General features: G+C 42.6%; 1 protein-coding gene across 1 annotated transcript; it reads left to right on the top strand.

The window, feature by feature from the left end:
• The first annotated feature begins 279 nt into the window (after window positions 1–279).
• Window positions 280–8,423, top strand: rrp36 (ribosomal RNA processing 36). Its single transcript, XM_047577588.1, is given in 8 exon segments — window positions 280–383; window positions 3,631–4,050; window positions 4,549–4,681; window positions 6,259–6,325; window positions 6,404–6,508; window positions 6,957–7,034; window positions 7,140–7,239; window positions 7,980–8,423. Coding segments are annotated over 7 exon segments (1,008 nt in total). The 5' UTR covers window positions 280–383; window positions 3,631–3,686; the 3' UTR covers window positions 8,141–8,423.
• Window positions 8,424–12,909: the final 4,486 nt, after the last annotated feature.

Genomic DNA, 12,909 nt, shown 5'->3' with positions numbered 1-12,909 from the left:
CATATTACCACAAAGAAAATACAAAATAATAATTATAATAATATATACAAATATATAATGAATAACATAATGATTGTTGTTGTCTCTGCAGTTTAATCTGGAAACACTAGTTGTGCTCATGACATTATTGCGTTATTAATTCATTAAATCTGTCCTTCTCCTACTAATAAAGATGCAAACGATCAAAATGCTTCAGTCAAATAGAAATATTTACGAATCTAAATCTAAATGCGTTTATCTATAATTTGTGGAGATTCTTCTTTGAGCTTGTTGATGCGTTGTTGTTTGAAACCGGAAGTGCGTTGTGTGGTGGGACACTTTGCTTCCGACACGTGGATAATCGAGCTACAAAAACAGGACTTTAAAAAGGACCAAACATCCAGGTATGTACGAACTTATTCCATCTAAGTGTTAAACTAACAGAGCTTTAAGGAAGACTTGTTCACGCGGTTTAGATTTCTGGTTTATAGAGACCACCGTGCCAGACTAGGTTGGAAAATCTAACGATTTAAAATATATCTGTTTCTCGAGAAAGGATATTGATAGTAAATCTCACAATTTTAGTGCTTTACTTTCTCTCACGTTAAGTTGATAATTCGGCATTAATTGTCCCCAAGAAAAGAAAAAATTCACAAAACAGGAGCTGAATCCGCTTGTTGACATTCCTAAAAACACTGATGGTGAAAATATAAGAGCAACTTACTAAAGACACATTGATGTTGTCGCCACTCGGTGGATCCCGAATCCAAGGATAATACTTATCGATACCGAAGATATTCATTCTCAAACCCTGTCTTGTATTTACACATGCCAAAGAGCCAGAATGTGCTAAATTGTGTTATTTTTATATGGAGTTTGGTTGAGAACACAGTGCTCCACGTGAGAACGGCAATAAATAGTTTGTGTCGGAGTAAAAAGTTATTGTTAAATATCTGAGGAGATTAATCAGCAATAAATCAGCACCAGTAGATATTTTATGTGATTAAACATTAACCAGAAATGTAAAGTTTGAGGTAAATCCTGCACAGACTATTAGCAACATGCTAACAGCTTGTTAGATGCTCCAGATAATTAAACGTATATTATAAAATATAAATGCGCCGAAGAACAGCTCGCGTCCAGATAAACAGTTTAGTTGATTATACTAGTTGTCAGATAAGGCAAAATAGTATAAACAGTGTGAAAGTTTAAATAAAATATAGATATTTCTTCTTCTTTTATTTTTAATTGGCAGAGTAAAGGTTCGTTAGCGCCACCATCTGCACCGGAGGAGTCACCACGAGATTAAACAGGGAAAATAAAAATACTATTTTATTAACTGAAAGTCTTTTATTTTATCATGATGTAACTTCATGCTCTGTCTGTTGTCTTATTCAAGAGGGAGAGTAATAAAAAAATAAACCGGTATTTAACCCTAATAGTGTGTTAGAAGCTGAATCCTTTGTGCTGGACTGTGACTTAATCCTTAATCCAGCCCAGTCATCAAGTTTAGTTTCTCAGCTCATATCTAACTTGTTATGCGCCTTCATATCCATGTAAGAACTGCATTCAATGTTTTTTTTTACCCCTTTTATCTTTGAATCCACCACTCATTTTAATTTGAAAAAGAGTAAACTGAGCCAGGTTTGATCCACTGAAACATTTTCTGAGATCCATCTGTTCATGCAGCGACCAATATTCTTGGCAGGTAAATATTTAATGGGTAACACCAAATGTGTTCATGATGACATCATGAACAACTGCCCCCATAAAAACGAGGAATTTTTTTTTTTTACTTTTTGCACATTTGAACTTGCAAACTGAGTATAGATTATTTTTCTGTGCTCTGTATTTGGTGAAATTAAGTTTTTCATGTTCGACTGGTTCCTGCAGAGTTTATTATCTTCTAATCCACTGCAGTTCCAATATTATTGCCATAAGTCGTGTGGAACAAACAGATGTACAGTGGGGGAAATAAGTATTTGATCCCCTGCTGAATTTGTAAGTTTGCCCACTTCCATAGAAATGATCAGACTCTGGTTTTTATGGTTGTTTACTGGTTATGGGTATAGACAGAATATCAGTCGAAAATGCATAAAAAACACACAATCTAAAAGTTATAAATTGTTATGTATTTTATTAAGGGAAATAAGTATTTGATCCCCAAGCACAACACAAGTCAGTACTTTGTAGAGAAACCTTTGTTGGCAAGCACAGCGATGAGACGTTTCTTGTAGTTGGTCACCAGGTTTGCACACAGCGCAGGAGGGATTTTGGCCCATTCATCTTTACAGACAGTCTCTAAATCCTTCAAGTTTCTTGGCTGCCTCTTGGAAACTCGGAGCTTCAGCTCCCTCCACAGGTTTTCGATCGGGTTAAGGTCTGGAGACTGACTAGGCCACTCCATGACCTTAATATGCTTCTTCTTGAGCCACTCCTTTGTTGTCCTGGCAGTATGTTTTGGGTCATTGTCATGTTGGAAAACCCACCCACGAGGCATCTTCAGTGTTCTTGCTGAGGAAAGAAGGTTTTTGTCCAAGATGTTACAGTACATGGCTGCATTCATTGGCCCCATAATGCGGTGAAGTTGCCCTGTACCCTTTGCTGAAAAACAGCCCCAAAACATGATGTTTCCACCTCCATGCATAACCGTGGGTATGGTGTTCTTTGGGTCATACTCACGTTTTTTCATCCTCCAAACACGGCGGGTCGAGTTAATGCCAAATAGCTCAACTTTGGTTTCGTCAGACCACAGCACTTTCTCCCAAGCCTTCTCTGAGTCATTTAGATGTTCACTGGCAAACTTAAGGCGGGCCTGTACATGTGCCTTCTTGAGCAGGGGGACCTTGCGGGCACTGCAAGAGTTCAATCCATAACGGCGCAGTGTGTTGCCAACTGTTTTCTTGGTGACGGAGGTCCCAACTGCTTCCAGATCATTTACAAGCTCCTGCCGTGTTGTTTTAGGCTGCTCCCTCACCTTTCTCATCATCATCCTCACTCCATGAGGCGAGATTTTGCGGGGAGCTCCAGACCGAGGACAGTTGATGGTCCTTTTATGGGTCTTCCACTTGCGAATAATGGCACCAATAGTTGTCACCTTCTCACCAAGCCTTTTGCTGATGGTTTTGTAACCTATACCAGCCTTGTGCAGGTCTACAATCTTGTCCCTGACATCTTTTGACAGCTCTTTGGTCTTGCCCATGGTGCTGTAGAAGTTGGAATGTAAGAAATTGATTCTTAGAGCAGGTGTGCTTTATATACATGACGAGTTAAGATCAGGAGTATTGGTAATTAGTTGAATGAGCACAGCTGTGTGCCACATGCGCACCAGCCAATCTGTAGGAGCCTGAATTCTAAGTGAATTGTTGGGGATCAAATACTTATTTCCCTTAATAAAATACATAACAATTTATAACTTTTAGATTGTGTGTTTTTTATGCATTTTCGATTGATATTCTGTCTATACCCATAACCAGTAAACAACCATAAAAACCAGAGTCTGATCATTTCTATGGAAGTGGGCAAACTTACAAATTCAGCAGGGGATCAAATACTTATTTCCCCCACTGTATGTAGGGTGGTGTTTACAAGGTGTTGGGTTTAACACAAACTCACCTCCACATTCCCGACTTTGTCTCCTTCATTTTGCAGAGCTGCCTCCATCTTGCCGACGCCGAGGTAACGACAGGTTCTCAGATCAGTGGAACATGGCGAGTAGTAGCGACGAAGACGACTCTGATGTGGAGAAGAACTTTGCCCTGGTCACTGAGAGAGGAGGACTGGGACAGCGGCACCCGGGAGGGGACGAAGAGGAGGAGGACGAGGAGGACGAATCTGATGAGGGAGAGGAAGAAGAGGAAGACGGTGAGGATGAGGAAGACTCTGATGATGGTGAAGAGGGAGAAGAAGAAGAAGAAGATGGAGATGAGAAACTAGAGGGAGATGAAGAAGAGGATGGAAACAGTGAAGCCTCTGAGGAGGAGGACGAGGAGGACGAGGAGGACGACGACGACCCAGAAGAAGCAGCAGGGGGCAGCAGTGAGATCCAGACTGAAGAAGACATCAAAAAAGGTGAGACTGTCTGTGGTTATTAATTATAAATAAAGATTTGTCAGTGATTATCTCCAGGAAGAAACACTGATCCAGAAGTAGTTCATTAGTTCATCCAGGCCTTATTTAACCAGGTCAGTCCCTCTGAGGTGTCTTCTACCAGGGACATCAGGCCAAGACGAGATCCCGTCTCAGGTGTGAGCTTCACTAGATACAGATCAGACTGAAGCTTTTTCCAAACATCTGGAGCTGAAAACCTCAGAAACTTTCCTTCCCACTTCTTATTTATGGAACAACCAAGAGCAGAAACGTGAGCTGAGACTTTAACCTCCGTGATGAGGACACGTTGCATTTAAGTTTTTAGTTTGTTTCCTCATTACAGGTGAATGCATGATATTAAACGTGTCCTGTTTCCAAACATAGAGGACAACGGGACTAATGGACAGCGTGAGCAGCACGGAGCTATGCTAATGTTTGACCCAGTTAACCTGTGTAACATCTGTCCCCTCACCCTCCCAGAACTGTCCACCATGTCCTTTGAGGACATCATGAAGCTGCAGAACAAAGTTGGAACCAAAGTTTACAATGAGTTCGCCTACGGCAGCAAAAAGAGTCGAGAGCCCAACAAGAAGAAACGACTCAACAAGAACAGGTGAAGAGTCTCGTCCTGCTCTCACACCATGTACATGCATATTTACACATATGTACATATATATATATGTACACATATATACATACATATACATACATATAGTGGTGCTTGAAAGTTTGTGAACCCTTTAGAATTTTCTATATTTCTGTATAAATATGACCTAAAACATCAGATTTTCACACGAGTCCTAAAGTAGATAAAGAATCTAGTTAAACAAATGAGACACAAATATTATACTTGGTCATTTATTTATTGAGGAAAACGATCCAATATTATATCTGGTGTGACCCCCCATGTTTCCGGTAGCTGCTGATCAGCCCTCATGAACCCGTTCCTCCAAACGCAACAACAGCTTCAGCTCTGGGATGTTGGTGGGTTTCCTCACATTCACTGCTCGCTTCAGGTCCTTCCAACATTTCTATTAAGGTCAGGACTGTGACGTGGTCATCCTGAAACATTAACTCTGTTCTTCTTTAACCAGTCTCTGGTAGAATGGCTTGTGTGCTTGGGGTCGTTGTCTTGCTGCATGATCCACCTTCTCTTGAGATTCAGTTCATTGACAGACTTCCTGACTTTTTCCTTTAGGATTCTCTAATATAATTCTGATTCATTGTTCCATCAATGATGGCATGCCGTCCTGGCCCAAACCATGGTCCTACCCCACCATGTTTCACTGATGGGATAAGGTTCTTATGCTGGAATGCACTGTTTTCCTTTCTCCAAACATAACACTTTTCTGTTAAACCAAAAAGTTCTACTTTGGTCTATTTTAGCCTATTTTAGCCTATTTTAGCCTTTTGGTTTATCCACATGATGTTTAGCAAACTGCAGACGAGCAGCAATGTTCTTTTTGGAGAGCGGAGTCTTTCTCCTTGTAACTCTGCCAAACACACCATTGATGTTCAGTCTTCTTCTGATGGTGGACTCGTGAACATTAACATCAGCCCATGTGAGAGAAGCCTTCAGTTGCTTAGAAGTTCCCCTGGGTTCCTCTGTGAACTCACCGACTCTTACTTGCCTTGTTCTTGGACTGATCTTTGTTGGAGCTCCTGGGAAGGTTAACAATGCCCTGAGTTTCCTCCATTTGTAGATAATCTGTCTGGCTGTGAATTGGTGGAGTCCAGACTCTGTAGAGATGGTTTTTAACCTTTTCCAGCCTGATGAGCATCAACGACTCTTTTTCTGAGGTCTTCAGAAATCTCCTTTGTTCGCGCCGTGATACACTTGAAGAGCAGACTTTGATAGATCTCGTCTTTAACAAGGTGCCCACTCACACCTGATTCTCATCCCATTAACTGAAAATACCCGACTCTAACGTCACTTTTAAATTAACTGCTAAACCAAGAGGTTCACTCACTAATACGAAATATTGGATCATTTTCCTCAATAAATAAATGACCAAGTATGATATTTGTGTCTCATTTGTTTAACTAGGTTCTTTATCTACTTTTAGGACTTGTGTGAACATCTGATGATGTTTTAGGTCATTTATGTAGAAATATATAACCAGTATAACTGTATGTATGAGACATGTCGTCCTCTGCGAGCGTCTCAGAGTCTAGTGTCTGTGGTTTCAGGCCGATGGAGGTTTCAGCCAAGAAGCCGGTGCCGTTCCTCCGCCAGGTCGTCCCCGTGAAGAAACCGGTGAGTGGAGAGAGAAACGCTGCAGAGCTGGAAGGGGGACGAGAACCCACGATGACCTGATTCTGGTTTGAGTTCTAGACCCTGAGGGACCCTCGCTTCGATGACCTGTCTGGAGAATACAAGCCGGAGATCTTTGAGAAGACGTACAAGTTCATCGACGACATCAAACGCAAAGAGAAAGAGGTGAGAAGACGTTAACTACGACCAGGCTCAGATCTGTGACTCTGACACAGTTAAAGGGTCGTTTCTCTTCTTCTTCTTCTCTGTGTATTTATTTCAATTAGTTTTTATTGAATTTCCAATAAAATGTAGTGAGAGAGAAAGAAAGTGTGGAAAATTCACACACATAAAAGTCCCTTGCTTCTGTTTGCTACATGTTCAGGACCTGACACATGGAGATTTAGTGTCTAGCACTAACACTAATGCTAACGCTAACACTAGCACTAACACCAATGCTAACGCTAACACTAACGCTAGCACTAGCACTAACACTACACTAACACCAACGCTAATGCTAACACTAATACTAATGCTAACGCTAACACTAGCACTACCACCAATGCTAACGCTAACACTAGCACTAGCTAGCAGAGCTGCTGCCTGGTTTCAGTCTCTCTGTGTTTGGGTTCAGATCATCCAGAAGCAGCTGAAGAGGACGAAGAAGAACAAGAAGAAGAAGGAGAAGCTGGAGTTCCTCCTGAAGAGGATGGTGAGTCCTGTTTGTTGATAGACCCCCCCCCCCCCCCCCTCCATCCGTTGTCGGTTCGACGCCCAGAACGGTGTCGGGTTTTTAACGTGAGCTCTGACTCTGCAGGAAAACCAGGAACGAGCGAAGAAGAACAGAGAAGAACAGAGAGAAGGAATTTGAGTGACAGTAGTTTTAAGTTAGAACGTATCACATCAGCACATCCAACTCCTTCTCTTCGACGCCCAAACGTTCACTGCATCATCATCATCATCATCAATCCTCAACCCTCACTGCACTCCATCAGCCATCACATCCATCACTGCATCCATCATCCATCCATCCTGCATCCATCCTCCATCATCATCCATCACGCATCCATCCATCATCCATCATGCATCCATCACTGCATCATCCATCCATATACTGCATCACCAATCCATCCATCATCCATCGCATCCATCACATCCATCCATCCATTACTGCATCCATCCATCCATCCATCCATCCATCACTGCATCCATCCATCCATCCATCCATCACTGCATCCATCCATCCATCAATCCATCCATCACTCCATCCATCACTGCATCCATCCATCCATCCATCCATCACTGCATCCATCCATCACTGCATCCATCACTGCATCCATCCATCACTCCATCCACCCATCCATCCATCCATCACTGCATCCATCCATCCATCCATCCATCCATCCATCCATCCATCACTGCATCCATCACTCCATCCATCCATCCATCCATCCATCCATCACTGCATCCATCCATCCATCCATCCATCCATCCATCCATCCATCACTCCATCCATCCATCACTCCATCCATCTATCACTGCATCCATCACTCCATCCATCCATCCATCCATCCATCCATCCATCCATCCATCCATCCATCACTGCATCCATCACTCCATCCACCCATCCATCCATCCATCCATCCATCCATCTTTTCTTTTTTCTTTCCTCCAGCTGAGAAGAAGAAGCTCCTCTTGGCTGAGAAGTTCCAGGACCTGAAGAAAAGTGGGAAACTGGAGAACTTCCTGAGTAAGAAGAGGAAGAGGAACGCTGGGAAGGATCGGAGGAAGCTGCCGTCCCAGAAATCAGCTGCCTGAGGACCAGCAGGACGTCCTCCTCGGGGATGGGGACGTCTGTAACGAGGCGTCTCAGCCTGCAGGGGGAGCTGTCGTATCTACAGACATTCATGGGTTAAACACTCAAACGCATCCTGGTGTTTTAAAGTGTTGCTCAGATGTTGTGAAGTTGAATTTGTCTCTGCTGCACTGGTTGGTTAAGTTTGTTGTGTATTTTTTTATCACCTAGTTTTGTTAATAAGAATCAAATAAAGAAAAGACTGGAAATGACTTTTTAGCTGTTTTCAATAAACAGTAAAATATGTTGGAGAACATTTTTTTCTAAACAGACTGATCATTAGAACCATAGAAACATCTTTAACACATAATCAGGGGCTAAAGTAGAAACAACCGAGAAATGATCTCCAGGATCTTTAAGGACCTGATCAGCTGGAAGCTACTGGAGGACAACAAAGTTGAAGAGAGCATCTCCCTCTGATACAAGAACAAAAGCAAGAACACTTCTAAATGTAGAAATGAAGTAGAAATAAAAAGACTAAAATAATATAATTGCACTTGGATCATATAGAAAAAAAGATTAGAGTCAGTGTATAATCCAACATTAGTGTCAGAGTTAGAGTAGAGCTCTAGAGTAGACCTCAGTGTTAAACCAGAACTGATCAGAGTCTGGACCCTGGGACACTAGTGTTTGGCTGAGGAGGAGGAAGAAGAAGAGTCTGTGAAGGTTCTGAGTCCAGGACATGTGAACATCTCCTCTAAACTCTACCAGTCTAGTTCCCTTTTTAAACCCAGCCTCTGGTCCAGAGGCCTCCAGCTCTGGTGGTGCAGCATCAATAACTGAACAGCAGAGGGAGCTACAGGACACAAGTCTCCATCAGACACATGGCTCTTTATTCCCAGCCTCGACTGTAGATCTTTTAAAAACATGAATCAGATTCAGAAAACTTCCTTCAATCGCTTTGTTGCTGTTGCTCCCATTAAGTGACTTAAGTGAGTTAATATACAGAAATATAAAAAATAAAAATAAATAAATAATAAAAAGAAAGAATAAAAGATGAGAAAAATATTAAGTATTTATATACAGTCTATGGAGGAGACGTGTTTAGTCCATATTTTATGGTTTAAACACATAAGAAAAGAAAATAACGGTGAAGTTCTGCAGAGGTTTCGTTCCGTATGTCTGAGCGTCTTGCAGAAAGCCTCTACTAAAGCCCTTTTTCTTCCACTAAAGTCTTTTTTTATGTTTCTACTAAAGCCTTTGTTCCTGTGTGTGTCTCATCCCGGGTCCTCGGTCCCTAAAAGTCAATTATCAGAGTCTAACGAGAGCACGGTGGTAAATACTGTTATTATCCACGCTGGATAATCCTGTTCTCTCTGCTCTCTGACAGGTGGCATTCATCAATAGGGGGGGGGGGGGGGGGCACTAATACGGGCCCTTATATTCATGAGCTATGGGCCTCATTCAGCCCCCAGACGCCCCCAGACCTCCACCCAAACATCCACCACCCTGGAAACACTCTGTGCTGCTGTAAACGTTTAGAGTTTCTATTCATAAAGAACAGAATTAAAGAAGCATCTAACACGGTTTAATTGGTTTAATTGGTTTCAGATGTGCATGAATGACAATAGATTATTATTTCATTTATTTACATGAGTCCGTCACAATCAGCTCCTCACGTCTCCTCAACAGGTTTTTATTTTTTTTTAATTTATTTATGTATTTTATTTACAGTAATCACTGTGGACTCTGTCCTCCTAAAACACACCTGTAAATATAAAGAATTCCATTACTCTAAAAGGAAATGTTCATGTTTCATTTAAGAATTGACATAGAATAAAATACTAAAATAATAAAATAATAGAATAAAAAATTACTAAAATACTAAACTACTGAAATATTAAAATATGAAAATACTCATAGAAGCTACGTAGAAACCAGAAGCAGTCGTACAGAAGAAGGAGTCTCAGGTCGACATCAAACATCAAAGTAAAATGTTTCTCCTTCTTCCTTCCACCAGAAAACGAGGAGTAGGAGGAGGAGGAGAAGGAGGAGGAGGAGGAGGAAGAGGAGGAGGAGAAGGAGGAGGAGGAGGAGGAAGAGGAGGAGGAGCAGGAGGAGCAGGAGGTTTCATTCCTGTTGACTCGTGGACAGACGGTGCTCCTCCTCTTCCTCCTCCTCCAGGTGAACACTCCTGCAGCTCTGAAGCCAAACCTTTGCCCTCCTCCTGCCCCTCTCCTCCTGCCTCCTCTCCTCCTCCTCCTCCTGGTCTCCTTTGTTCCTGGTGGTGAATGGGGAATGAAGAGGAGGTGCTCTCTCGGAGCCTGGACACCATCTGGTTGTGTGACGGAGTCATTGAGAGCTGGAGAATGGGCTGATTTGTATTCTTTAGAAAAGCCAGAGGTTTCACAGCACATCTGCCCCTCAGCTCCACTGACTGAGCCGTCAATTAGCACAGTCAATTAAACCCTCATAATCCTCTAATGGACTCACGACCAAACACTTCACACACCGAGACCAGCTCTGATTCATCTGTCACCTCATTGTTCTGCACATTCAGAGCTGCCTTTTCACTGGAGGGTTAAGATTCATGAGAGGAGGTCGGATACATGGAGGAGGAGGAGGAGGAGGAGGAGGAGGAGGAACTGTGAAAACGGTCTCGATGTCAGTGGTGGTATTCACATCACCTGTTGATGAAAAGCCTCCAGTTTAATCCCATTAAGTTCTTTATGAGCCTGGACACATGAATATAAGAGGGTTAATCTGAGAGTCTGTGAGGAGGAGGAGGAGGAGGAGGAGGAGGAGGAGGAGGAGGAGGAGGAAATATTCATAAATAAAACAACACTTGGAAAAGGTTTCATTCTACAACATGACGCTCATCAACAGGTTGAATCTCCATCGAGTCTGGTTTTTAAATTGATCCTCGGTCCAGATTCAGAAAACTTTGTCCCCAAAAAAGATTAAAACAAAATGGTGCAGGGGTCAAATTAACAAACACAAAATAGAACCAAGAATGTACAAAAAGAACATGTGACATAAAGGTTTTACCTTTGTGAACATGGAGGATGTGAACACGACTGGAAGAATAAAGAGAATAAAAATGTGAATTAAAGAGACTTTAGGAACAAGTTCACAGAGACGATGACACAACGTGACGTCATCGACTCCAGCAAGAAAAACCTAAAGAAACAAACACAACACAACACAACACAACACAACACAACACAACACAACACAACACAACACAGAGAACCCTGGGAAAGAGTTTAATGACGAGAATTAAAGCTCCTTAAGAGTTTTTATGGATTCATTCTATGGCTGTAAGAATTCACGACTCCATAAACGAGTCGAGACACTTCATTAGAGACCAGAGAACACGGCACGACACGACACAACACGACACGACACGACACGACACGACACAACACGACACGACCTGTGTCCGGCTGCATCCTGCTGGGGATGTCTGCTGGATGACGGAGTGTCATCACTGGGGGTGAGATGTTTATTGTTGTTGACTTCTCCTGTCAGTGGTCATAATGTTGTGGCTGATCAGTGAATTACAGAAATACACAAACAATCTGTATCATGGTTCCAAACACTACAGCTCACACCAGAACCCCTCCATAGACCTCACCACCAACAGAACCCCTCCATAGACCTTGTCTCCATAACTGTTCTCATGATGCTGAGTTCCCTCTGACGTGTCCTAGATGGACTGGTTCGTCCTGGTCATATTAATATGGCAGACCAGGACATAGAATGTCTTTTCCTGCCTGAGTTTGTTCTCTAGACGACATGAGTCCAGAGTGTTTGGGGTAAACTGGGTGTGTCCTGCTGCATGTTACTGGACCTTTACAGAGTCTGGGGAAACCCCTCGTCTCCCCCCACTCCTCATAAATCTGAGTCTTTATATGCATCTGGAAAGTTGATGAAACCTCCCACACACTCCAGTTCTGGTTCCTGAGGCTCAGAGGAAAAACTGCATGAACCCACTCAGTTACTGTCTGTGTCTACGGGATCCAGCCTGTTACCCACAGGTTATCAGAAAACAACGCTGGTTCTCTGGCTTCACCTCAAAGCTCAGAGAGGTTTTTATTGTCATGTCAACCACATATATATCTATACAGCAGGAGGAGGAGGAGGAGGAGGAGGAGGAGGAGGAGCAGGACGAGTACCAATGAAATGATGTAGAATATATGAAAACTGTGTAAAACAGCTGCACTGATAAAACAAGGACTGGAGGATGAGGTGAGTGATGAGCTTCATGTTAGAGAAGGTGCTGCTCGTGTAAACAGGTCAGAATTAGCATGAGCCCTAGCATTAGCCCTAGCATTAGCTCTACTGCAGGAGGGGGGCCAGGTGGAGACATGGACCTACCAGCTCTAAACCGTCCACAGACTCCTCTGGTCTGTCCTGAGTTTGGGTTCTCCTCTTAGCTCTTTGAAATGTGTTGAATGGGGCTGAATAAAAATAAAACTGAAGTAGAAGAAGACTCTGCAGATACGTCCCAGTCTAAAGGAGGACCTTACTCTCACAGTCAATGTTAGTGGAAATGTAAGTATACGCGGGGTGATTTAGTTTTATTTTACAGGCAAATTAAAGGTTGGGCATGGAGAACGTGGACTCTAAAGTGGACTCCAGAGACCAGATCAGTGGTCTGAGCTTGTGGTGGTTGTTGGTTTTTATGATAAACTGTGAAGCTAAAAACAGGAGGTGTACGAAGCCAACAGCTGCAGAAAGAGGCAGAGAATCAACACGTTTAATCAGACGACACACGGGAACCAGAAGA

This window comes from Mugil cephalus, chromosome 2, assembly GCF_022458985.1.
Source record: "Mugil cephalus isolate CIBA_MC_2020 chromosome 2, CIBA_Mcephalus_1.1, whole genome shotgun sequence".
Lineage (NCBI taxonomy): Eukaryota > Metazoa > Chordata > Actinopteri > Mugiliformes > Mugilidae > Mugil > Mugil cephalus.
The sequence above is the reverse complement of the archived record's forward strand: the minus strand, read 5'-3'. Positions and strand labels throughout refer to the sequence as shown.